The 25,115-nt window shown below is 43.2% G+C and overlaps 2 protein-coding genes across 2 annotated transcripts in view; one reads left to right on the forward strand and one right to left on the reverse strand.

The window, feature by feature from the left end:
- LOC147029352 (polyunsaturated fatty acid 5-lipoxygenase-like) overlaps positions 1-9,170 on the forward strand; it is a 184,645-nt gene extending 175,475 nt beyond the window's left edge. Inside the window, exon 15 of the mRNA XM_085872352.1 lies at positions 5,012-9,170. Within this exon, the coding sequence (XP_085728478.1) occupies positions 5,012-5,191 (180 nt within the window). The 3' untranslated portion in view covers positions 5,192-9,170. The remainder of the gene's footprint in view (positions 1-5,011) is intronic.
- Positions 9,171-19,459: 10,289 nt separating this feature from the next.
- LOC147029354 (persulfide dioxygenase ETHE1, mitochondrial-like) overlaps positions 19,460-25,115 on the reverse strand; it is a 30,441-nt gene continuing 24,785 nt past the window's right edge. Inside the window, exons 6-7 of the mRNA XM_085872353.1 lie at positions 21,251-21,367; positions 19,460-20,455 (exon numbers count right to left, since the gene is read on the reverse strand). Coding sequence (XP_085728479.1) covers positions 20,412-20,455; positions 21,251-21,367 — 161 coding nt within the window. The 3' untranslated portion in view covers positions 19,460-20,411. The remainder of the gene's footprint in view (positions 20,456-21,250; positions 21,368-25,115) is intronic.

A 25,115-nucleotide genomic window follows, 5' to 3' on the forward strand; every position in this document is an offset into this window, starting at 1 on the left:
CACACTACATGATTGTGTATACTTTCTCTTCACCTTATTTTGCGATCAGATCAAAGATGGCTGACTGATAGACTGGCGGGCATTTTAGTGGTTCATAAATATGGGCTTGCCCTTTTACTTAAATGAACAACGGGGCCTATGACATTTTATGACTTTTTTTTTTACTTGTTATACATGACACTCATACTTGTTAAGACAAAATTTTTAAACCTTGAGTGGAATATAAAGGTTGATGATTTTAATATTGCATAGTATTGTCGTGTTCACGAGATCAGACTGGAGTCTCCATGGACTTTGATGTTCGCGGATGACATCATGATCTGTAGGGAGAGTAGGGAGCAGGCTGAGGCGAGCCTCAAGAAGTGGAGGTACGCACTTGAGAGAAGGGGAATGATAGTCAGTCGGAGTAAGATGGAGTACATGTGCGTAAATGAGAGGGAGGGTGGTGGTATGGTGTGGTTACAAGGAGTTGAGGTTTGTGAAGGTGGATGGGTTTAAGTACTTGTGATCAACTGTTAAAAGTAACGGAGAGTGTGGTAGAGAAGTCAAAAAGAGAGTGCAGGCAGGATGGAGTGGTTGGAGAAGAGTTGCTGGAGTGATTTGTGACAGAAGGGTAGCTGCAAGAGTGAAGGGGAAAAGATATAAGACGGTAGTGATACCAGCGATGTTGTATGGTTTGGAGGCGGTGGTGCTAACAAAAAGACAGGAAGCGGAGCTGGAGGTGGCAGAGTTAAAGATGCTGCAATTCTCGTTGGGAGTAACGAGGATGGACAGGATAAGGAACGAGTATATTAGAGGGACAGCGCAGGTAGGACGGTTTGGAGACAAAGTGAGAGAGGCGAGATTGAGATGGTTTGGACATATGCACAGGAGGGAAGCGGAGTATATCGGGATAAGGATGCTGAGGGTGGAGCCGCCAGGCAGGAGGAGAAGAGGAAGGCCAAAGAAGAGGTTCATGGATGCGGTGAGGGTGGACATGCGGGTGGTTGGAGTGTCAATGGATGATGTGGAGGATAGAGCGAAATGGAGATGGTTGATCTGCTGTGGCGACCCCTAACGGGAGCAGCCGGAAGAAGAAGAAGAAGAAGAAGAAGAAGAAGATAGTATTGTCATGTCCAGGGGATTTAACCCCTACCTGGACGGATGGCCCAACTTCTCCCTCCAGCCAAGACTCTCAGAGATTAATGTGCACGCATGGTAAAACAGTGAATCGCTGCACCTCCAGAACGGCACGAATACACGGACACAAGCAAATCAAATCAATTAAATAATAATTTAATAGCAGTAATCAAATATGCACAAGGACAATAATTCAAATTATAATAACGAGTGTGTGCCCGTACATGCAAAAAAAAAACTTTCAGACCGCGTGCCAGAAACAACAACTACGCAGGCCATTCCTTCGCTCTCGCGAAGAGCGTATGTGCGTGGCCGTACGTGCGTGGCCGTACGTGTAAAAAAAAATAATAATAAACTTTCAAACAACCACCCTGGCCATTCCTTCGCTCTCGTAAATGACGACTGGATTGGGGCATTGTGTTTATCTATAAATGCGCATAAGAAATCGAGAAATTATTAGAATACAGTGAGTCATCACTATCCGGAAGTCCGTACGTTGTAACCCGTAATGGGGAACGCGCTCTAACTTGGTCATAACTTGGGAACCACTTGTCCAATTAATTTCAAACCTTGACAAGGCAAACAAACAGAGATTGCTGGAATTATAGATGGATAGAAGATAGATACTGTGGGTGCAAAACGCCAAGCAACGTGTCCTGTCATTGGTAACTGAGGATCTCTTCCCCAACGGCCACGCCGACGCAGCAATGTGTCCCTTCATTGGTTTGGTAAATAAATGGCCATAACTTGGGAAGTACTTATCCGATTAATATCAAACCTTGAAAAGGCACATCCTCAGGTCCCCAGCAATATAGCGGGCAAGTTTCAATTAGATCGGACCAGTGGTTGTCAAGAAACAGCGGTTACAGACAGACAGACACACACACAGATTGCTGGAATTATAGATAGATGAAAGGAAAACGTGAGGTTGACGAGATCAAAATCTAATTGAGGCACCTCCGCACAGACTTAAATACAGACAAGGGGAAAATTAACCAAAGAAAAATCCCGCCTTTGTCCTGGCACTTAGCTTGGTCAAGATGGTCCTCATGGAATGTGGAATTGAGGTGCTTCGAAGACGCGCCCAACAAAATTGCGCCAAGCCTGGAAATCTGGATTTCTGCTTGGAAATCTGCTAACATCACTGCCCTGCATAAAAAAGGTGCAAAAACAGATCCCTATAACTACAGACCAATCAGCCTTCTCCCAATCATCAGCAAGGTGATGGAATCCATCATCGCTTCAGATATGAAATCCTTCCTCTTCTCCAATGGCTTGATTTCCAATCATCAATTTGGTTTCAGACCAGGTCACTCTACCCTGGATATGCTGCTTCTGCTCTCCCATCAATGGATGGAGGTCCTCAATGCCAGACAGGAAATCCGAGCCGTATCCCTGGACATATCACGTGCTTTTGACACAGTCTGGCACCCTGCCCTACTCACCAAACTCTCTTCCCATGGTATTCAAGGCCATCTCCACTCATGGCTCGCAGACTTCCTCTCCTGTCGCAGTCAACGTGTGGCCCTAAATGGAGTTCTTTCATCCCCTCTTCCTGTGCAGGCTGGAGTTCCTCAAGGTAGCGTTCTGGGCCCTGTTCTTTTTCTGGTTTTCATCAATGATCTCTCGGACTCTCTGGAAAATCCTCTATTTCTCTTTGCCGACGACTCCACCCTCTGCCGTACCATCTATCATCCCTCAGACCGGCAAGCAGCAGCTTCTTCACTCACTGCAGATCTGGATAAAATCACAAACTGGTCCAACACGTGGAACATGTCTTTCAATCCAGACAAATCTCACACTCTCACTATGTCTCTTCGAAAGGACCGTTTACAAAACCCCCCATCCACTTTCTCAACAATCCTCTGGAAGAAGTCTTTTCTTTCAAGCTTCTAGGTCTCACTATCTGCCATGACCTTTCCTGGGAAAGTCACATTTCCAACCTCGCCTCAAAAGCCAGTCGCCGACTGGGAATCCTCCGTCGTGCTAAGTCCTTCCTCGGCCCTCTTGAGCTCCTGACCACTTACAAAGCTTTTGTCCGTAGCCTGATGGAGTACTGCTCTCCCCTTTGGGCTGGTGCTCCTGCCTCCCACCTTTCTCGGCTTCACGCTGTCGAAACCAGGGCATTTAAGATCATTGGCATCTCCCGCAATGAAGCTGAGTCTTCGGGCCTCTCACTCAATCACCGCAGGTTGGTCGGTGGTCTTTCTGTCTTCTACCCACTCCTCTCCAGCCTTGCCCCCCCTGCTCTCTCTGCGATTTGTCCCCACCACATTTCCACAGGGCGCTCAAGGTCCGCCAACAACCCCCTTCTGGTAAAACTACCAAAATCACGAATCACTGCTCATCTTCACTCTTTCATTCCTCTTTTTTCCCGCCTTTGGAATAAACTTCCTCACTCTATTCTTTCCCATTCTTCCCTCCAGGCTTTCAAAACAGCTGTTCACCACCACCTCTTATCTTCCCCCATCCAAATCCTCGATCTTTTCTACCCCCGATAATCCACCCAAGCCCACTTCCTTCATTTCTCCTGCTTTCCTTCCTGAAAGTCCCTGAAATGTCCATCTTCTCTTCGCCATGTTCCCCGTCCCATCCCCATCCCTCTCCCTTCCACAGTTCACCTAATGTGTCTGTTCCCCACTGTTTTGTCCCTTCCACTCCCGCCCCTCTTGTCTCATGCCTCCTTGCTGTGAGTTGTGTGTTAGCTCTCATACGAGCCTCGACCAAGGTATACAAAAAAAAAAATAAAAAAAAAGGCCATGTTCATGGAAGAAGGTCATCAGGCAATTTGTGAGCAGTAATTAATGCCAAGGCTCAGAGACCACCGTGCAGCTTCATTTCACAAGCGAATATGCCAACCATTCCTCTCTTGCACCCAGTCAGGTCACAATGATGGCCCACGCGACGAGACGATTTGTGAGACCCGGCGTTGAGGCCACAAGGCACGCTCTCCTTCCCTCCTCAGAATCGTACACACTTCACGACTCAACCAAACCATCAACAGCCAACGTCCTGCTCAGCACGCGAGCCAAATTCACACAGCACAAACACGAGAATCGTGCAACCTTCGTCATGCCAAGAGCAAAAACGAGGTCCTCAATGTCTCATCACGCCCGTCAATCCTCTGCCTCCGGGGCGTGGCCTGCTCACATGAAACCCGGGAAGGCGGGGCCTCTACCCGCTTGTAGTTAACCCGGGAAGCTTGTAGAATACAAAAACAAAGGGAAAGTTCACAAGGGGCAATCACATACTGGGGCAATTGGTCATCGACCCTACCTAATTAACACGGCACCACCCCCCCCCCCCTTCCCGTGTGGTGACAAGTAACACTTAAGCTCACGGTCTCCTTACTTAATTACATCGAGATGTCTCTCACGTCCACAGACCAAACAACTGCACATAATCCTATCTCTCCGATGAAATCCCTTCATCTACCCCCACAAACATAACAGTATTAAGATTAGAAACTGTGTGGAAAGATTGCGAGAGTTGGAGAAATTACTGTTTGCTTCTGGATATAGACTCATCTTCCCTTAACGAGCAATTTTGAGCAGCATATGGTGATACAATTGTCCAGTAATTATGAGTAGTTTGTAGAGGGAGGGGCCTTTGTGCATGTTTTTTGATCAAATGTGTATATTGTAGATGGCAGAGTATTGTAAGAGAGAACAGAGAGGAAGAGCCAGTCATCACTTGCCTTTCTATGTAATGTTCTGTGCTGTGCCATGCTGTGCTCTGCCAATGTATTTGTGTCGTTACTTCTGCTTTATCTCCTTAATGAAAGCAAGACCGGATTCCACCCACCATCCATTTGCACCTCGATCAATGAAATAACCTTGAGTTTTATGATGAAAGGTAAAGTCCTGGTGAATTTGATGTGGCCTTGTTCCAGGTACCCCTGGGCCATGACATTGAGCAATACTTTGGTGATGAGGCATCGATTGAGGCCTACAGTCGCTTCCAGGAAGCACTTGAGAAGCTGCAACAGCACCTCGACGGTGTGGACAAGCTGCGCCCCATATCCTTTCCTTACTTCCAACCAAAAAACGTCCAAAACGGGATTGTGCGATAGAGAGTTTCTTTGCTTTGATCTCATGATCAGCACCGACTGTCCTGTTGTTTTGTTGTATTCATGAAATCATAATTTTTCTTTCCTTTAACAAACATTTTGCTCTTCGAAATTGCAACTTTGCTCTTGAGTTATTCAATTGAAAAAAATCATGCTTTGCTTCTTTCTTCCTTGTACGTGGTTTTGGGATCCCCTTGCTATTTTAAACATTGCATTTCATGATTTTATTCCACATATTCTGATCACTGATCTGTGAGCCGACAGTAGATACCCACTCAACATTTTACGTGGATTTTGCAAAGTTTTGTGCAGAAAGAAAATTATCAAATAGAAGGTTGTAATTGATATTATATTTCAAAATAATAACTCCAAAGGTATTTAAAATACACAACATACAATGCTTGTCCGACATGAGGGGTTTCAGAAAGTTTGTACGACAGGTACTCACAATGCCGTCCAAGATGCCAACGTTTATATATAATATTTTTTCAACATCTGGTAAATCAAAAAGTAAAGGGAATTTTTTGACTAAATTTTAATAAGAAAATTCCCTTTACTGGTACTGGTACCATTTCCACTGGTACAAGCATCTGTGGTTAGTAAGAATTTTCTTTAATAATTATATCTACTGGTATATAGAAAAATAATAAATACATTGGCATTTCTTTGATGATCTAGATATTGGAACAGCTTAAACAGCACGTTGAGTCAAGGCTGATACCAGAGGGAGTGGAACAAATGTATTGAAGAAAGGATGCAGAGAAGAATTGGGGAGTGATACACCTATTACCTTGACTTCAGTTGTGGGAAATGTGTTGGAGACATTGATTAAGGAACGGATGGGGAAGCATTTGAATTATTTCAAACTAATTAAAGGAGGTCAGCATGGACTGATGAGCTTTAATAAGGTAGTCAGTCCAAAAAGACATCATGCTTCACAAATCTGTTAGAGTTCTCAAAAGTACTTTCTGATTGGGTGGATGAGAAGAGTGCATTGGATGGAGTACATCTCGACTTTCAGAAGACATTTGATAAGGTAGACAAAGGAGATTGTTCGCTAAGGTGAAGGCTTGTGAAGTACTTGATCGAATAACTAACTTCAGTGGTGATAGTAACGAAAGTGTGGCTGGGAGTGGGAGGATGTAAGTGTGAGGTATCTGAGGGATCAGTGCTGAGACCATTATGATTCATAATTTACATCAACGATTTGGATAGTGGGGTAACGAGTCAGTTTTCTCAATTTACAATGACACATATAGGCCATGAGCCAGACCCGGTAATTTTTGGCCACCAGTACCATCCAAGAAGAATAATGCTCATCATAATTTTTGGCAGGGTATACATCTCTACAGTCAGAAACTATGTGATAGCATCGCATTGGTGGTAGCCTTTTGTGTGTTATTATCCATTTAGTAACCCCCATCCCAAAATAAACTTTTCTGAAACCGGCGTAAGACAGAAAAAGACATTCTATTTAAAACGAATGGTTCTCTCTTATTATAGGATACATCTTCTTGAAAATTGATAGGCACGTAGCTCATGTTATTTGCTTTTCAAAACAGTTGTTAAAACTAGCCTAGCATTTAGTGTTTGCAATTACAGGCACTGATAGTCCAGTGCTGATACATTTCAGAACATATCCATCTTTGAGTCAGACAATGGGGAAAGTTTAGATGAGGATATTGAAGAACTGGATAATGATTATGATTTTTAAGTTCATCTTGAACATTTATATTCCTTACAATCAGTGCATATGACCAGAGATGTCTTAGAAACTATAAAGGACCCGTCTTTGGTGATTAGACAATATGTTTATCAACAACACATTGGTCCGAGTAATGGTCTTGTTAGTGTGGAACACCACATTTGTGTTTCTATTCTGTAATTTTATGCCTGACAATAGAAGATTGTTTCATTTTCACCTTTGAGTCATTCATAAGATTGCACATGATTAACCATCTTGCTGCTGTCTTATTGGTTTATGTTGTTTGATATTATTATTAGATAATACAGGTGTTTGATGCCTTCATATGTGCATTATTTAGTATCTAAATCCGTGAAATTCTGTATATTTTGAGAAATCACAGGGAAAAAAGCATTAATCTTGTTCATGAACGTGCTATCATTGACCTTTGTTTAGATTCTTGGAAAGTATCCTTCAATAACAACAGGGAAAATATCATGACGTTGACCAAACTACATAAATCCGTCCAAATTAGGTATTTTTTTCATTTGGGGGGTGGAGTAAGATTGTCTACTATACTGATCTTAATATACAACATACAAAAAAGAAATTTAGATTTTTGGATTTCTTCATATATTTGCGAAACACCCATCTAATTATATTGTTCCAGAACTTTTATTTACTTTCCACAGTAAATGATAGACAAATACTTTTCTAAAGGCGGTATGATTTATCACACAGGAAATAGACACTGATACATAAGTGTCACCAATGACGCACCTTTCAGCCGAGGCATGTTTCGCACTTTTTGTTGAGAAGCAAATGATCCGAGTAAAAGGTGAGACAAATTTCAATGTTAATGTTTGACTGATAAAAAAAATGTTCTTAAGTTGAAGTAGGATGTCTTACCTTGTACTGGCCATTTTGAACAAAAGCTTATTTCAGGGGAGGCATATAAACAGGGTGATAACACACAAACAGCTACCACCGGTGCAATGCCATCACGTATTTTCTAACTCTTGGATGATATACCTTGCCAAAAATCACTGAGAATTATTCTGCCCAGGTGGTACCAACCCTACTGGTTAATAAATGAGGAAAAAGACTGGCAGATGCAGTTTAACACGAAGAAATGTCAGGTGGTGGGGAAAGGTATTGAAAAATAATGAAAATAGAAATTATATAATACAATAGGCAGTATTGGGGTGTGCGACACAGCAGAACGATCTCAAGGTGGTGGTTGATGTGGGGGAGGGGAGAGGTGACAGCACAGTGCCAAGCAGCTTTTGGAAAAGCAAATATGGTTTTAGGTTGTATTCATAGAGGGATAAATTATTCATAAAAGGAGGTAGTGTTAATGTACTGTGGAGGAATTTAGTGAGGCCTCATCTTGAATATTGTGTGCAGTTTTGTTCACCACATATCTGAAGAGGGATATCGCTGCCATGGAGCATGTACAGCATCAAGCAACTCAATTAATTCCAGGGTTAGCTGGACTAAGCTATAAGGAATGGTTGCAGGAGATAAGACTCAACACATTGGAAAGGCTGTGATGACAAGGGGATCTGATGAAGATGTTTAAGATAATAAATGGTGTGGACATGATCGGTGCCATGGAGTTTTTCAGCAGAGTAGACAGTGTTATGAACAATTATCATCGCTTGAGAGTAAGGAAGATGATAGTTGGGACAATTTTACGGCAGGGTCTTTCAGTCGGCCAGACTGGTTGATGCACAGAATGGTCTCCCGAGAAAGGTAATGGCAGTAGAAGGGTGAATGCGCCGAAATGGGATTTAGATAGTACCTGGATGCACTGAAGATAGAGGGGTGTGGGGATACTGTCTTGTGTGCATGGTAGGTCGCTTGTGTCTTGATGGGTGATGACACTGGGATTGGTGCAGCACAGACACGATGAGCCGAATTGCCTCCTCCTGCGCCAAAGTTCCTTGTGTATCCAAATGCTGCATGTGTGGTAGGTACACTGCTGCATTGGAACTTTTCTCCTGGTCCACAGCCTTTTCGACTTTTCCATCACTCTCAAACAGACATCTAAAGATGTTCTATTTTGTTTTAGGATGGAAAAGTCAGAAGGCATCTCACCTGGAGAATTTGGGGTGGAATGGGGGAGGAGGGGGTTTTGTCGGAATGCTTTTGAGCACCCATTTCTGTTTTTGCAGCAGAATTGCCATAAATAGCATCCTTTTAATTGATTGCTTTCCTTTTCCTGACAAGTATTATTTGAAAAAGAAACATTTCTGTAATGTGCTGCTTGATTGTGAAATAAATTGTCAGACTTTATTACGTTGTTGTTGAGGAAGTAAATGTGTAAGTGTTTTGTTCAACAAAAGGGGAACAATGAGCTATAGTTACAATACAATGTGAAGTTGGTGAGAAGAGGGGTGAAGCTTTCCACACCCTCATACTGAAGAGTGGGTAGAGATTTCCGCAGGCGAGACAAGCTTCTCGTATCTTGCGTTCACGTCTTCTTGCAGCACGTATCATGACCGCTTGTGTTCCGTGAACCATAGGCAACTCACCAGTCCCTCCGTACCACTAGCCACTTTTCACTTTCCTGACTAGCTCATCGCACACTCTGAGATTCCCCCTCTCCATGATCTCCTCACTGCCAAAAGGGCTTGCAAAAAGCTCTCACTTCACCCACAGCCTCTTGCATATATCCCCACCTGGTCGTGATGTCACTGGTCTTACACATTGGCTGTGCCAACAACTCTGTGATCCCTCCATGATGTCAAGATCAGGGCTCTGCTTGTTCCTGGCACCATTATGGTCAACAATGCAGTGATAAGTTGAAATAAAGGGAATATGGGAAGAAGAATAAGAAGCGCAGCTCAAGGGCAATATTGGTCTTTCTGCACAACCTATCCTGACAGCGCCAATCTGGGTATTGCAGGACATCTTATTCTCACAGTGTTCATTAAATAACAAAACGAGCCTTTCTTTAAACCTTAACCTATTAACGTAACAAAAATGGTATGTGCATTACAGATGAAGCCAGGCCACCATTATTGGGGTTCCATTCTTTAAGCCACATCTGGCATGATGGAAAGTTAAACAGAATGATGCATATGAGTGTTTATACAAACACTTCCTTGCTCCACACTTTTGCGGCAACACATAGATGCCAACTCTACTACTTTAGGCGGAAGTCCACCACTGTGTATACTTTGACAGCCTTCTAAGTTTATTGCCCAATAATAGTGAAAACACCACTTTTACAACAGAAAATCTCATCGAAATTTTTCACCGGGGGAGCAGGCAGTGTGAGATGAGGTGGGGGGGGGGAGAAGGCAGTGCGAGGTGGGTGGGGGGGGGTGAGAAGGCAGTGCGAGGTGGGTGGGGGGTGAGAAGGCAGTGCGAGGGAGGGGGAGAAGAAGGCAGCGCGAGGGAGGGAGTAGGCAGCGCGAGGGGGGGAGTAGGCAGCGCGAGGGGGGGGAGTAGGCAGCGCGAGGGGGGGAGTAGGCAGCGCGAGGGGGGAGTAGGCAGCGCGAGGGGGGAGTAGGCAGCGCGAGGGGGGGGAGTAGGCAGCGCGAGGGGGAGTAGGCAGCATGAAGGGGAGGGATAAGGCAGGGGGAAGTAGGCAGCGTGAGGGGGAGTAGGCAGCGTGAGGGGGAGTAGGCAGCGTGAGGGGGGAGTAGGCAGCGTGAGGGGGAGTCGGCAGCGTGAGGGGGGAGTAGGCAGCGTGAGGGGGGAGTAGGCAGCGTGAGGGGGGAGTAGGCAGCGTGAGGGGGAGGAGTCGGCAGCGTGAGGGGGAGGAGTCGGCAGCGTGAGGGGGAGGAGTAGGCAGCGTGAGGGGGAGGAGAAAGGCAGCGTGAGGGGGAGGAGTAGGCAGCATGAAGGGGGAGGGATAAGGCAGGGGGAGTAGGCAGTGTGAGGGGGACAGGCAGTGCGAGATTGGGAGAAGAAGGCAGTGTGGGGGGTGGGGGAGAAGAAGGCAGCGCGAGGTTGGGAGAAGGCAGCCGGGGTGGGGGGGGGGGAGCAGCACAGCGGGGTAGACAATGTGGTGGGGGGGCAGCACAAGTGACAGGGAAACTGCACGAGGGGGAGGGAATGGGAAGGTGGCAAGTGTGGAGGGAATGGAAAGGTGGCGAGTGGGGTGGGAATACGAAGGCGGCGGGAGGGGAGGGAATGGGAATCGTGTCAAAAGGGAGAGTTTGATGCTGTAATATGTCCCATTTCTTAAATTCGCAGTATTTGCTCTCTTACGCTCACTCGTATTTCTCCTTTGTCAAACTGGAACACATTACTGCGTCAAACACCTCCCTTTTGACATTACTATCCCTGCGGTGCTGGCTTCGACTCCCTTTCACATGATAATTTCTTCAACCAAATTGAGTCGTCAAATAGAGATGGAATTGCAGTAAAATCGTCAAATAGAGTAGTCAAACAGAGATGAAAGAGATATTTGTGTTTTACTCGATGACCCATGAACCCGATGGGTTCCCATTGTGACAGCGGTTGATTAAAAAAAATCATTTCAAAAAAAAATTAAAAGATAGCTCCAGCCAACTATACCACTGAGGTTGTTCGCTTTGATCAAATACTCCTCAGTACCTGTCTGAATCGGGAATTGATTTTTTAATTTTTTTTTTCATTGTCCGATTTGAATGAAACTTACATTGCGTGTCAATGTGGAAAAAAAATAATAATGGAGTAAAGAAAGTCGAAGAAATTATTGTGTGTTATCTTCCAAACACAATTTTATTTATTAATGAACATGGAAGTATGAGATCAAAATGGCGATGTTTATTTCCTGTTTAAAAATAAATCGTTTTTTGGCGAAACTAAATGTTTGAGATTTTTAAATAAATCATTTCAAGAAAAAAAAAAGATAGCTCCAGCGAACAATACCACTGAGCCTGTTTGCATTGATCAAATTCTCCCAAAGAGTACTTGACTGAATCGGGAATTGATTTTTTAATAATTTTTTTCGTTGTCCGATTTGAACGAAACTTGATACTGCACACCGCAGGAGAATGGTGAGTAAGGTGGGCTGAAAATTTTTGTGCTATCTTGTACCGTTTTGGCTGTATTTTGGGAACATACATACATGCAAGATGAGAGTTTGAGTTATATGTAGAATTTCCGAAATAACTTAATTTATTCATCAACTACAAATAATGCAGTGGTAGCCCTTTAAAACCTCCAATTTTTTTATTAATACTTATACTTTAAACCCATAAGGTAATGTATTTATTCCATCACTCATTACATATCTTTTGTCATCAAATGCTGTTAGAGCTTTCTTACGAACAGTCTCTGAGAATATTTCGTGTTAATAATTTCTAGTAAGATTCATCTCTCGATAAACATCCTTTCTCTTCAATATACGTACATTCAAGGTGATGTTGAAAGATGATGGTCTATTTTAATACACTCTTCTTTAAACCTTTAAGTTTCTTTTCACATTTGAATTCATTTAACCCTCTCATTAAGTATTTATAAGCATATGCCTTTCATCTAACACCTACAAATTCACTTAGTATCTTTTCACCTCATTCATCTTTAAATTTACCAATAACCTTTTTATTCTTATTTGAAAAGAGCAGGTTATTAGAATCATAATTACTTGTATCATAAATATCTTCATCTTCTTTCATTTCATTATAAGCATCATCTGCAGTTAACTCTAATATGAAACTATCCATATCCATAAATAGCAATACAATATTCTCACCATATCTTTTCTTAAGATTATTATAAAAGTAATCATACATCAAATACTTTGAAGGATCGAAAACAGATGTTCCCACATAAATCGGCTTATCCAGCTTATACTCTCTTTCTTGAAATGAACAGAACAAAAATTATCTGCAAATATTTGTAGTCTTTTAAAGCCTTTTTTTTGTATGCGTTGTTGAGGCTTGTATAACAGCTAACGCACAACGTACAGCAAGGGGGGCATGAGACAAGAGGGGTGGGAGAGGGAGGACAAAACAGTGGGGAAGAGAGACATTAGATTTTTGGAAAGGAGAGATATGGGGTGGGGAACACGGCGAATACAAGATGGACATTACAGGAACTTGCAGGAAGGAAAGCAGGGAATTTGAAGGAGGTGGGTTTGGGGGTGGATAAACAGGGGTCGAAAAGATCGAGGTTTTGGATGGGGGAAGTTAAGGGATGGTGGTAAATGGCTGTTTTGAAGGCCTGGAGGGAAAATGTGATTGAAGAGAGTGTGGGAGTTTATTTCAAAGGAGGGGAAAACGAGGAATGAAAGAGTGAGGGTGAGCAGTGATTCGTGATTTTGGTAGTTTTACAAGAAAGTGGTCGTTGACGGACCTTGAGCGCCCTGTGGAAATATGATGGGGACAAATCGCAGACAAAGCAGTGGGGGCGAGACCAGAGAGGAGACGAAAGAAGACAGAAAGACCACCGACCTGCCTGCGGTGAGAGAGTGAGAGGCCCAAAGACTCAGCCTCATCGTGAGAGTTACCAATGATCCAAAATGCCTTGGATTCCACAGCGTGAATCCGAGAAAGGTGAGAGGCAGGAGCACCAGCCCAGAGGGGAGCACAGTTCTCCATCAGTCTGTGGACAAAAGCTTTGTATGTGGTCAGGAGCTCAGGTGGCCCGAGGAAGGTCTTTGCATGATGAAGGATTCCCAGTCGGCGACTGGCTTTGGAGGCCAGGTTGGAAATATGGCTTTCCCAGGAAAGATCATGGCAGATAGTGAGACCCAGAAGCTTGAAAGAAAGGACTTCTTCCCGAGAATTGTTGAGAAAGTAGATTGGGGGGGGGGAGGAGGGGGTTCTAAATGGTCCTTTGAGAGACATTGTGAGAGTCTGAGATTTGACAGGATTGAAAGACATGTTCCACGTATTGGACCAGTTTGTGATTTTACCCAGATTTGCAGAGCGCGAAGAAGCTGTGGCTTGTCGGTCTGAGGGATGACAGATGGTACGACAGAGTGGAGTCATCATCAAAGAGACAAAGAGGATTTTCCGAAGAGTCGGAGAGATCCTTGATGAAGACCAGAAAAAGAACAAGGCCCAGAACGCTACCTTGAGGAACTCCAGCCTGGACAGGAAGAGGAGATGAGAGAACTCCATTGAGAGCCACACGTTGGCTGCGACAGAAGAGGAAGTCTGCGAGCCATGAGTGGAGATGGGCTTGGATACCATGGGAAGAGAGTTTGGTGAGTCGGGCAGGGTGCCAGACCGTGTCAAAAGTACGCAATAAGTCTTGGGATATGGCTCTGATTTCATATCTGGCATTGAGTACCTCCATCCATTGTTGGGGGAGCAGAAGCAGCATATCCAGGGTCGAATGCCAGGTCTGAAACCAAATTGGTAATTGGAAATCAAGCCATTGGAGAAGAAGAAGGATTTAATGTCTTGCTGATGATTGGGATGAGGCCGATTGTTCTGTCGTTGCAGGGATCTATTTTTGCACCTTTTTATGCAGGGTGGTAATATTTGCTGATTTCCAAGCAGATTGCAGATGACCTTGATCACATGTGTGGGAGAGAGAGAGAGGAGAGAGGAGAGAGGAGAGAGAGAGAGAGAGGGGTTTTTCGGACACCTGGGTTGATGTCGTATGGACCAGTTGCAGAATCTGAGTCTAGATTTGACAGCAAACTCTCCACTTTGTCAGAGGAAAAGGACACAGAGTCCAGGGACAGTTGTGTGTGACTGGGTTAGGTGGGTGCAGAAAGCGATTGGTTTCGGACATAAGATTTAGATGCAAACACCAACTTTCGGCATTCAGCTTTTTCACATACGGTATCAGCAGTGCGGCTATTTGAGGTAAGGGAGGGGATGGAGGGGGAGCATACACCAGAAACAGATTTGATTTGACGCCACCAAGACTTGGAGGAGGGAGAGAAGTTTGAGAGTTCAGACTTAAGATTCGAAAGATGTTGTTTTCTGGCTCTCCTGAGGGTAGACACACACTTGTTCTGAGCTTTATGGAAGGAACGGACATTACCTTCAGTTGGGTTTGCTTTCCATAAGACAAAGTCAAGTTGATTCAGGACAATGCTTCACCACAAGCTTCAGTGAACCATGGGTGGGAGGAAGGGTAGGACAACTGAAGATGAGGATAATAAGCTTGGTTTATTTATCAACTTCTCCACCTGCTCCCAAGTTGTAGCAAGTATTACATTTTGTTTATTCCTTATATTTTGCATTGTTTTCCCAAATACAGAATTATTCATCAACTTGTAAAAGTCCTTCTCAAAATCATTATTTGCCTTTGTTCTCATCCTCATATTATGATCAATATATTTACCTCACCAATGACCTTTTTAACTTGTAGTCCTACTTCAATAAATTGCTTGAGATTTCTTTGATGTAAAACATACTTCTCTTTATCAAACAATGATGCAAATAATTTAGTTGTAGGAATATATTTAAACTCATTTGAAGAACTTAAGAAATGTTCTTAACCACTGAAGAGCTCTTGATTGGGGATCTCTTTTTCAGCTCCATGAGGAAGGTCTTAATGTTTGTTCTGAAGTTTTCTTGGATAATAAGTCAACTTCAAAATAATACCCATAATCCCGTTTATCTAAATCTTCTTGACTTGTGGAGATTATATCATCCAAGATAGATTTGTACTCGTGTTCTTTCACCGATTTAAAATTACCATAGGTTTGAGATTCAGACATTGCCCAGCCATGCAAGTTATTAGCATCAAAGTACACTAAGTAAGATGTGGGCTTATCAGGCGAGAAGTCTGGAAGATATTTATTTGCCTTGGCATATCTCTTTGAACAAACTTGAGAAATTCCATCCCTTTTAGCCTTCTCAATCATCAAGCGCATATCTACATCACTTAGAACATCAAGGGGTTGGTTTGTCATTTTTAACAGAGCGCTCCAGGCTAGTCCAGGAGATGTATCATAATGGACAGGATCAAGTCCATAAGAATCTTCATAACAACAAACCTCTCTAAATTTCCCAAACACATCAGCAAGTAATAAAACATCAGTTATTAAATAAAGGTCATGATATTCACCCATATTCTTTATCTCAAACTCTTTCTTAACTTGTTTTGCTGTTTCATATTCTTCACCCATAATATTACATCTTCTTAACTTGTTATAAAAACGCTTCTGAGGAGGAAGTCTTGTTTCTTTAAATCTTTCAAAGGAATCCATATAATCATATGGGTAAATGCCCTTTTTACTAAGAAGAGAAATGTCTTTCCCCAAGTTGGCTTCAGTCCCAAATTAACTAAAAAGTAAAGGAAAAGAGGATATGTTTGAAACCAACGAACTTAGGAGGGCTTGTCATAAATTTATAACAGTCAAGAAACTTAATATTTGTATTTACACCCATTTCACGAGTATAAATCTGTTTTGGAAATGAGATGTAATTTTTGATCTTTATGAGGAATTGCTATTATCTTTCCAGGAGTCTTACTTCGTTCTTTTATAAAGAGATGCGTATCATCATGACAATTATTATGAAGAAATACAGGTATGAATGTAGGGATTCTATAATTAAGATTACAATTATTATGAGCTGCTGCTCTATATTTACCTTCGCAAACTTTGGTGCGAAGGTTATGTTTTGATCGCTGTGTATTTATGTATTTGTGAATATGTGTGTTTGTTTGTTTTTTATTCGCAGAACTCCAAAAGTATTGAACTGAATGGCAGCAAATTTGGTGGGATGATTGGTTATTATCCAAGGACCATTTGATGAGATTTTAGGAGTGATCGGGTCAAAGGTCAAGGTCATGAAAAGGTCAAAAGTATTTTTACCATAGCGCAGTCAATTTGTATCCAATTTGCATACAACTAATGCCAAAATGTTCAGAATTCAATTCCCCATCTTGTGATATGTGACATGACACAATGACGTAATAACCCTTAAAAGCAGTTGGGAGACAAAGGTCAGGGGGGGGGGGATCACGACATTGCAAAATGTGCGGTTTTTGTCATAACACGGTCAATTCTTATCCGATTTGCATGAAACCAACACCAAAATGTTGACTGTTCTTTTCCCCACACTCTAATACCAATTACAAAATTAAGAGTACAAAGGTCAAGGTCGAGGTCATGAAAAGGTCAAAATCGTCATTTTTGTACAATGAATGTTTGTTTGTTCACAATAAATAACTTATTTAGAAAAACAGAAACTCGTGTGTGCTAAATGCCCCTAAAATGCTAGAAAATAATTTCTTATAAAGTGATCAGTTGTCATCAGATTGACTTGCAACCGCCACCCAAAAAGGTCAGGGAGTTCATTCAGAAATTGTACAATGTACGTGAATCAGTGTCAAACAGCAGGAAATTTAATGTTTTTAAGCCATCATAACACATATGAGATGGCAGATGTGGTATAGGATTAAATACCCTCACAATCAACGGTTTCTGGGGGTGGGGGGGAGGCAAAATGTAGCGTTGGCGAAGGTATGCGCTCTACTGAGTGCCCGTTCTCGTTCCCCATTATACGGCAATGATCTCTTACCCTTTTGTCAGTTTTTACCAAAGTCTCTGAGCATATATGACAAATTCTTGCTTCTTAAAATTCTCTCTCTTCATTTGGAAATAACTTAAGGGATTTATTTGTTCTTGACATAATTTCAGTTAGCTGAATACAATCATCCTCAATCCTTTTAACAAATTCATCAGCAGCATCAGTTCCTCGATACAACTTCAACTTATATTTACTTCCTTCCTATATTTCTTCCTATATTCCTATATTTACTGTAATAAAACCCACAAGGGATGCACTTTTGACATTTGTTAATGTCAGTCTTTTCCACGATGCTCTCAAAATCAGAAGATATTACAAATGGGTGTTTTATACATTTATTTGTTTCATTAAATACAACTTTCTCTCCTGGTCCTGGCATCTCAACAACTGCTGCTTTATGATTAGAATAATACTTTAAATGTTTATCAAGTCTTTGTTGAGATAAAAAGATATTTTGATATATTTTATAAGGATATGATTAATGCTCTGATTTATAAACTTGACTATTTACCAACATAGAAAAGTTTGTTTTTATTTAAAGGGAGGTTGATGTGGGGGGAGGGAACGGGAGGAAACGGGAGGGCGACGCGGGGGAAGGGTGGCACGTGGGGAAGGAACGGGAGGTCGGCGCGCAGGGAGGGAATGGGAGGGCAGCACGCAGGGAGGGAGGGGGAGGGTGGTGCGGGGGGGAGGGAATGGGAGAGGCATGGGGAGAGGGAACGGGAGGGCGGCAGGAGGGGAGGGAACGGGAGGGTGGCACGGGGGGGGTAGAGAAGGGGAAGGCGGCGCAAGGAGAGGGAACGGGATGGCAGCACGAGCAGAGCGAACGGGAAGGTGGCGCAAAGGGAGGGAATGCGAGGGTGGCACGGGGGGAGGGAACGGGAGGGCGGTGCGGGGGGAGAGAATGGTAGGGCGGCAGGAGGGGAGGGAATGGGAAAGCGGCGCGAGGGGAGGGAACGGGAAGGCTGCGTAAGGGGCGGGAATGGGAGGCCGGCGTGGGGGGAGGGAGCGGGAGGGCGGCGCGGGGGAGAGAATGGTAGGGCGGCAGGAGGGGAGGGAATGGGAGGGCGGCAAGGGGGGTAGGGAAGGGGAAGGCGGCGCGAGGGGAGGGAACGGGAAGGTGGAGCAAGGGGAGGGAACGGGAAGGTGGCGCGAGGGGAGGGAACGGGAAGGCGGCGCGAGGGGAGGGAACGGGAAGGCGGCGCGAGGGGAGGGAACGGGAAGGCGGCGCGAGGGGAGGGAACGGGAAGGCAGCGCGACGGTTGGGAACAGGAAGGCGGCGCGAGGGGAGGGAAGGTGGCAGGAAGGGGAGGTGGCGCGAGGGGAGGTGGCGCGAGGGGAGGGAACGGGAAGGCGGCATGAGGTGAGCGAACGGGAAGGCGCACGATGATAGGGAACGGGAAGGCGGTGCGAGGGGGGGGGGAACGGGAAGGCGCTGCATAATCCTAAAGCAATATACTGTATTAATATGGTGGCAGCTTGCCAACTTCTCACAAATCCCGGTTTTTGAGGGGGTGGGAGGGTTTACATTAAAAGCATTTTCTCCAATAATTTTTATGGTTGGTACCGGTACCAATAGGTACTGTTACCATTTGGGTCGTGAAGTGAATGTGATTTCAAATGGTGGGTTGTGGACAAAAATGTTTTGGAGCCTATGTTCTCATGGGTGTTAAAAGTACATTCCAATAAAATATGTAATTAATAGACAATTGATATACATACTCGCGGTCCAAGTCATGTTCAAACACTACGTGAGACATTCACATGGGTTGACCGAGGCTTCACCCCTCCCTCCCCCACGCATTGAAGGTTTAATTGTCGGAAGGGTCCAAAGGTCAAGCTCTAAGTTGAAAAGGGACATTTCAATGGTACATAATTCGACAGTTTTGATTCCCCCATGGCATCTTGGGATGCCACACGAATGGCACATGGGAAAGATCGTTAAAAACTATTTCTGGTGAGTTTTTGTCATCAAAGTTGCTCAAAACATCGAAGGAAACATGAAATATGCCATCTTGTCAAGGATAATTCCAAACTCATGGCAATAGCTGAAATTACCCATGACAAATGTAGACCCTCTGTCTTTATATACTGTATCATAATATAAATAGAAGACAGATAACAGATAGAATAGAAGACAGATAAGATAGATTCCTCCCATGCTCTTCCAGCTAAATAAAGCTGCATAAAACAACAAAGAAAAGCTACACAAGGTAAGCCCTTTGCAGTTTTAAGCTCTCCCCGAGTTCCTCGAAAGCTGCCAAACATTCACAGTACATACATACATGAGAATCCCAACACAACACACCCCCTCAGTCGCCAGACCAGTTTCATCGCTTATTAGCGAGTAATCTGCGATAGTATATACAGAAACACGCACCACCCAGGCTCCAAAGCATGTACCACATGTAATGTCAATAGCATTCAACATATAAATGAAAACAAGACCCAATCACCTCTCTTACCTGTAATTGGAGGGAATAACCAATCCGCTCTCATATAACCTTACCCAATCATCTTTCACTTAAGCTTACCTTGTGCATATTTTCTTGGTTGCTTTATGCAGCTTTTTTTGGCTCGAAGAGCAGGGGAGGAGTTTATTTATTTATAAACCAAGCCACCTGTGAGCATTTTATAGTGAACTTGTAAGTAAAGGGGGACGGAATTAACATAAGTGTTATTTTTTCATCAAAAGTGAACATTACCAAAACCAAGCAAAACTGAATTTATATATTATACTTTTCAACATCATGGAGCAAAAGGATGAATACAGGAAAGTGCAATTTTAACATGGATGGATTTTGCATGAAATCAAAATATTGTTCGACAAAAGAAAAGTAAATCAACCACAAAAATCAATTATTTTTCAATCAAAAGAGTTTCTACTTCTCTCTCTCCTCCATGAACCAAAATAAACACGATACTATCAATTATCCAGGTATCACCGATCCTCGTTTTTATTTTCTCATCTGCTTTAAATGTGACTTGAATGCTAATAAGGAGAGCCAGGGTAATCGGTGCTATATTCAAAATAATGTGGGAGAAGGTCTTTGAAGTTGGAACACAGGAGGCATCAGTCAGGTGAGACCAGAATTCAGTCCTGGAATCCACACTTGAGGTTCAGGGGAACCGCAATATCTGAGGAACACACCGACAGCATTACTTGACAAACTGTATTTGATACATACAAATTCGTCTTTGGAGAAGGTAAGAAAACATCGTTTGGTCAAGTGGTAATGTCACCGTCCCATGACTGTGAACACAAAACACTTCTTTAAAAAACGTTTATAACTGGTAAATGAAACACTCAAAAACTATTTTCTTGGCACCAATTTTTTTTTCGTAAACCGAGAACAGCACTCGATCGTGTGCATAACGCCGCCACACGAAACAGTTTACACATTATATCCCACTGATGGGCCAGATCTTGATCCGGATCTTCACCAAAATCGAATTGGCTTGTTCTTGTCACCTAACCAACTAATCGAGCTAGTTTTGTCATAATCCGTCCACAACTTTTTGAAATATCATGCCATACATAGTTTTGGCCCAAACCCTCAAAGATGAACAATCAATTGAAAAATTCTCGTATCTGGATCCGGATTTGAATCATGACCAAAATTGAATCAATTTGCCTTTGCCACACACCCAATCTGTCCACTAAGTTTCTGCGGAATACATCCAAACTTTTTGAGATATCCTGTTCACAGACAACCAAACAGACAAGCAGACAGGGATGAAAACATCACCATCATCCACCTTCGGTCGTGGAGGTAATAACGAATTGATTGAAATAAAACAACGACAGTCATAGATTAGACAAGCTCACTCAAATATTTCATTTATAAAAACTCAGGAGATGTGGTTCAGTCTCAGTGTACAATCTCTGCACTTGTTTTCTTTATATAGTTTTAAAATTCCAACAGCACTTGCCAATTTGCTTGGGCTTTGGCAGGTTAAGGTTGTTCATTATCTCCACAAACTTGTCGATACTCTTGGTAAGACGAGGATTAAAAGTCTTCTCCTCAAGGACAGTTGTCACCGTCTTTCCTGCAACCCCACAACGAAACAACAGCATCACAACTCAGAATGAATAGCAGTCAGATTTCTCAAGTTCAGTACAACAAAACAAGGAATCCACATTTGAGTTAATGAAGAACAAAACTGCGAGGATTAACCAAATTATTTTGTCATATTGAAGAATCTCAACTGTAGGCCTAGCCCTAGAGGTATGCAAACACCTCTGAGCAGTCCCTCCAAGGTTTGAATCTCAGCCCAGCTATAAACTGTCATCCTGGTGTTTCGTAGGCAGGGCAAGGCATCAATGTGTGTGCCGTCACTCAGATGGACATTAAACCAGGCGCCCCATCTACCGGCATTCGGTGGTGCAAGTTAAAGATCCCACCGTGTTATTCGTGAAGAGTAGGCACTATCACCGGCATCATGGCCAAAAAAACTCCAAAATTCCTGCACTAACCTCACGTTCCCCTGTCCCAAGGGAACAAAGCGCAAAAGTGTCGCCTGCCCATCCAAAAGGGGTGGGGGAGGAGTCGTTACACACATCAGCTGTGCATGCGGAGTCATCGTATTAGATGCAGTACCATCCCCACATAGGAAGTCTACTTGCTTCCTGAATGGCAGACCAAGGGTAAGCTGCAATGTCAATGCTTCAGGACCCATCAGCTGCTTTTTACACAGTTGACCAGAACATATTACTTGACCATCTGCAAGCTTGTTTTTGTATATTTCATGCTGATTTTGAATGATTCAAATTCCAAGTTGCAGATCGTACACTCAGTGTACAAAACATTGGGAACACCTGCTCTTTCTATGACATAGACTGATCAGGTGAATCCAGGTGAAAGATATGATCCCTTATTGATTGCACTTGTTAAATCCACTTCAATGTGTTGATGAAGGGGAGGAGAGGTTAAAGAAGGATTTTTAAGACTTGATACGATTGAGACATGGATTGTGGACATGTGCTATTCAGAGGGTTAATAGGCAAGATAAAGGATTTGATTCCCTTTGAACAGGGTATGGTAGTAAGTGCCAGGCGCACCAGTTTGAGTGTGTCAAGAACTGCAGCGCTGCTGTATTTTTCACCCTCAACAGTTTCCCGTGTGTATCAAGAATGGTCCACCACCAAAAAGACATCCAGCCAACGGCAGTCTAATGGTCGAAAATAGCTCGTTTATGAAAGAGGCCAAAGGAGGCTGACACAAAGTGTGCAGAGCAACAGACAGGCTACAGTTAGTCAACTGATAGTCCAGTACAACATTGGTGCCAAAAGACCCATAAAAATGCACAACTCGTCATACCTTGACACGAATGGGGTATGGCAGCCGACGACCGTATGCAGTTCCACTTCTTTCAGCAGAAAAAACAAGAACCTGCGGTTGCAGTGGACTAAGGAAAGAAAGCACGAACACTGAAGGATTCAAAATCATTGCCTGGTCTGATGAATCCCGGTTACTGCTGTTTCATGCTGATGGGAGGACGAGGGTATGGAGAACACCACATGAGTACATGCATCCATTAGCCGTGTGCCAACACTGCAGGCTGGTCGTGGTGGTGGTGTGATGGTGTGGGGTGTGCTTTCATGGCACATATTGGGCTCCTTGATAAAAGTGCAGCAACTTTTGAATGCCACAGGATATCTGAAAATCATTTCCAATCACGTGCAGCAGTGTATCCATATGTGAATGGATTTCTTCAGCAGGATAACGCCTCTTGCCACAAGGCAAGGATAGTCCAGGAATGGTTCCACGAACATGACAGTAAATTCAGCTTACTGCAGGGGCCTGCCCAGTCACAAGATCTGAATCCAATTGAGCATCTGTGGGATGAGATGGAACGAACTATTTGCAGTAGAGATCCACTACCAGCCAACTTGACAACTGTGGGAAGCATTGGAGTCAACATGGGCCACCATCCCTGTGGAATACTTGACACCTTGTGGAGTCCATGCCCCAACGAATTGAGGCTGTTCTGAGGGCAAAACAGGGTGCAACTCAATATTAGGAAGGTCTTCCTAATGGTTTGTACACCGAGTGTATCCTCACTATAAATCACGGACCAGTGTTTGTGTGTTTGTTTGTCACGCTGCTCCCCCTACAGTTCTTGCCCAATTACATCCAGACTTGCGACAGAGGATCATCCCAATACCAATTAATGTACAGGGATGTTTTTTTTATCTTTGCAGGTCATCTTGGGGCATGAGGGGGGGGGGTGGGGGGATGCAAATTCTCTATGTAAGTATGCATCGTGTAGCGCCACTTCCATATTGGGGAGGGTATTACAAGTCTTCACCATTTACAGTGCAGTATTCTTTTTTCCACATCTTCCAGTGTGGTGAGGTGTTTTGAATTGCAGGCAGTCGGTATGTCTTTGCTTCATGCACGTAACCCGGGTTATTTATTTTTCCTATACAGAGCTGTCACTTGCCTATACACTGCCCAAATATAGGTTTGCATCAGAAGGATGTGTTGCATGCTTGGAACAAGATCGCCCATAGGGTGGGTACTCTGCTGGTATCTACAGTAATTAATCATCGCCGGTTATTCTTATTCATCAGATCTATTTAATCTTTCTGGGTGTTCCCCAGGGATCTGTTCATCTTCAACTCAGGTTTTCTCTTTATTTACATTCACTGAGGCCAATGTCATGGAATTTTAATATCAGCTTTAATTACTCTGCTGATGATACCTTTAATCTATCTGTTCATTTAACCTGTTACTGAACTCCTGTCTCTGAAAATCAAACATGGATGTCTATGAACTTTCGAAAGCTAATTGCTGTTAAGACGACTATGCTAGTCCTTGGCTTTCCATCTTCTTCTTTAAAATATCCAGCTCCAGATGATACATGGAGACCATCTGGTCTCTGCTTCCACTGTTTTAAGTCTTGGTGTCACTATGGACCCATTTCTTTCTTCTATTCTGCACATTGCCAAACTCGGCAAATCTATCTTCTTCCATCTACACTACATTGCCAAAATAATGAAACTTTGGGTTGTGTTTTCAAAAGGATATACTTGGTATACTGCAACTCACTGTCATTAAGTGACCTGCCTCTTCTCTCAAGCCTTTACAACTCATAGTGACCAGGCTTGTAGTTAAAACTCAAATTTGAGCACGTCATTATAATCCTCAAAAATCTTCACCGAGTCCCAGCACGCCAACATATAGCTTTAAAGAATATTGGCAATAACCTCTAAAGCCAAACATAAGTTGATTCCTGCCTATTTATTTGACCTGATCAATCCTGACATCCCTGAAAAGAAAAGAAAAAACACAAGAATCCAAGAATGGGAATTTCCTCGTAGTTTCTCGTACCAGAGTTAAGATTTTTGGGGATCAAGCATACTTCAAATATGCTCGTTCACTGTGGGACTGGCTGCCATTAAAAATTCACACAACCTCAAATACCATAGCTTTTGTTGCTTTGAACAAACTTTTACTCATCTTCACTTTTTCTTTTTTGTAAAACACTGAGGTTTTGCTCAGAAATGAAAAGCACTACTTCATAATTTGTTTCTTCAGGCAGAAAGGCTCCATCATAAAGAACAAACAAATCTATTCCATCACAAGCACATTTGTCAAAGTGTGAAACGCACAGCATTTACAACTTGATCTCATTAACCACACACGTACCTGCAGCCACCTGATGGTAGGAGGCATGAACAATGGTAAATACATATTCACTTTCATAATCCAGTGATAAGTAACTTTATTCTACCAATGTGATGAGATCAGGCTTGAAACAAAAAGGAAGTGAAGAAAGTTCTGTCTGTGGA

Source organism: Eptatretus burgeri, chromosome 3 (assembly GCF_056783735.1).
Source record: "Eptatretus burgeri isolate ZD-2024b chromosome 3, Ebu_testis_v1, whole genome shotgun sequence".
In the NCBI taxonomy this organism is placed as follows: domain Eukaryota; kingdom Metazoa; phylum Chordata; class Myxini; order Myxiniformes; family Myxinidae; genus Eptatretus; species Eptatretus burgeri.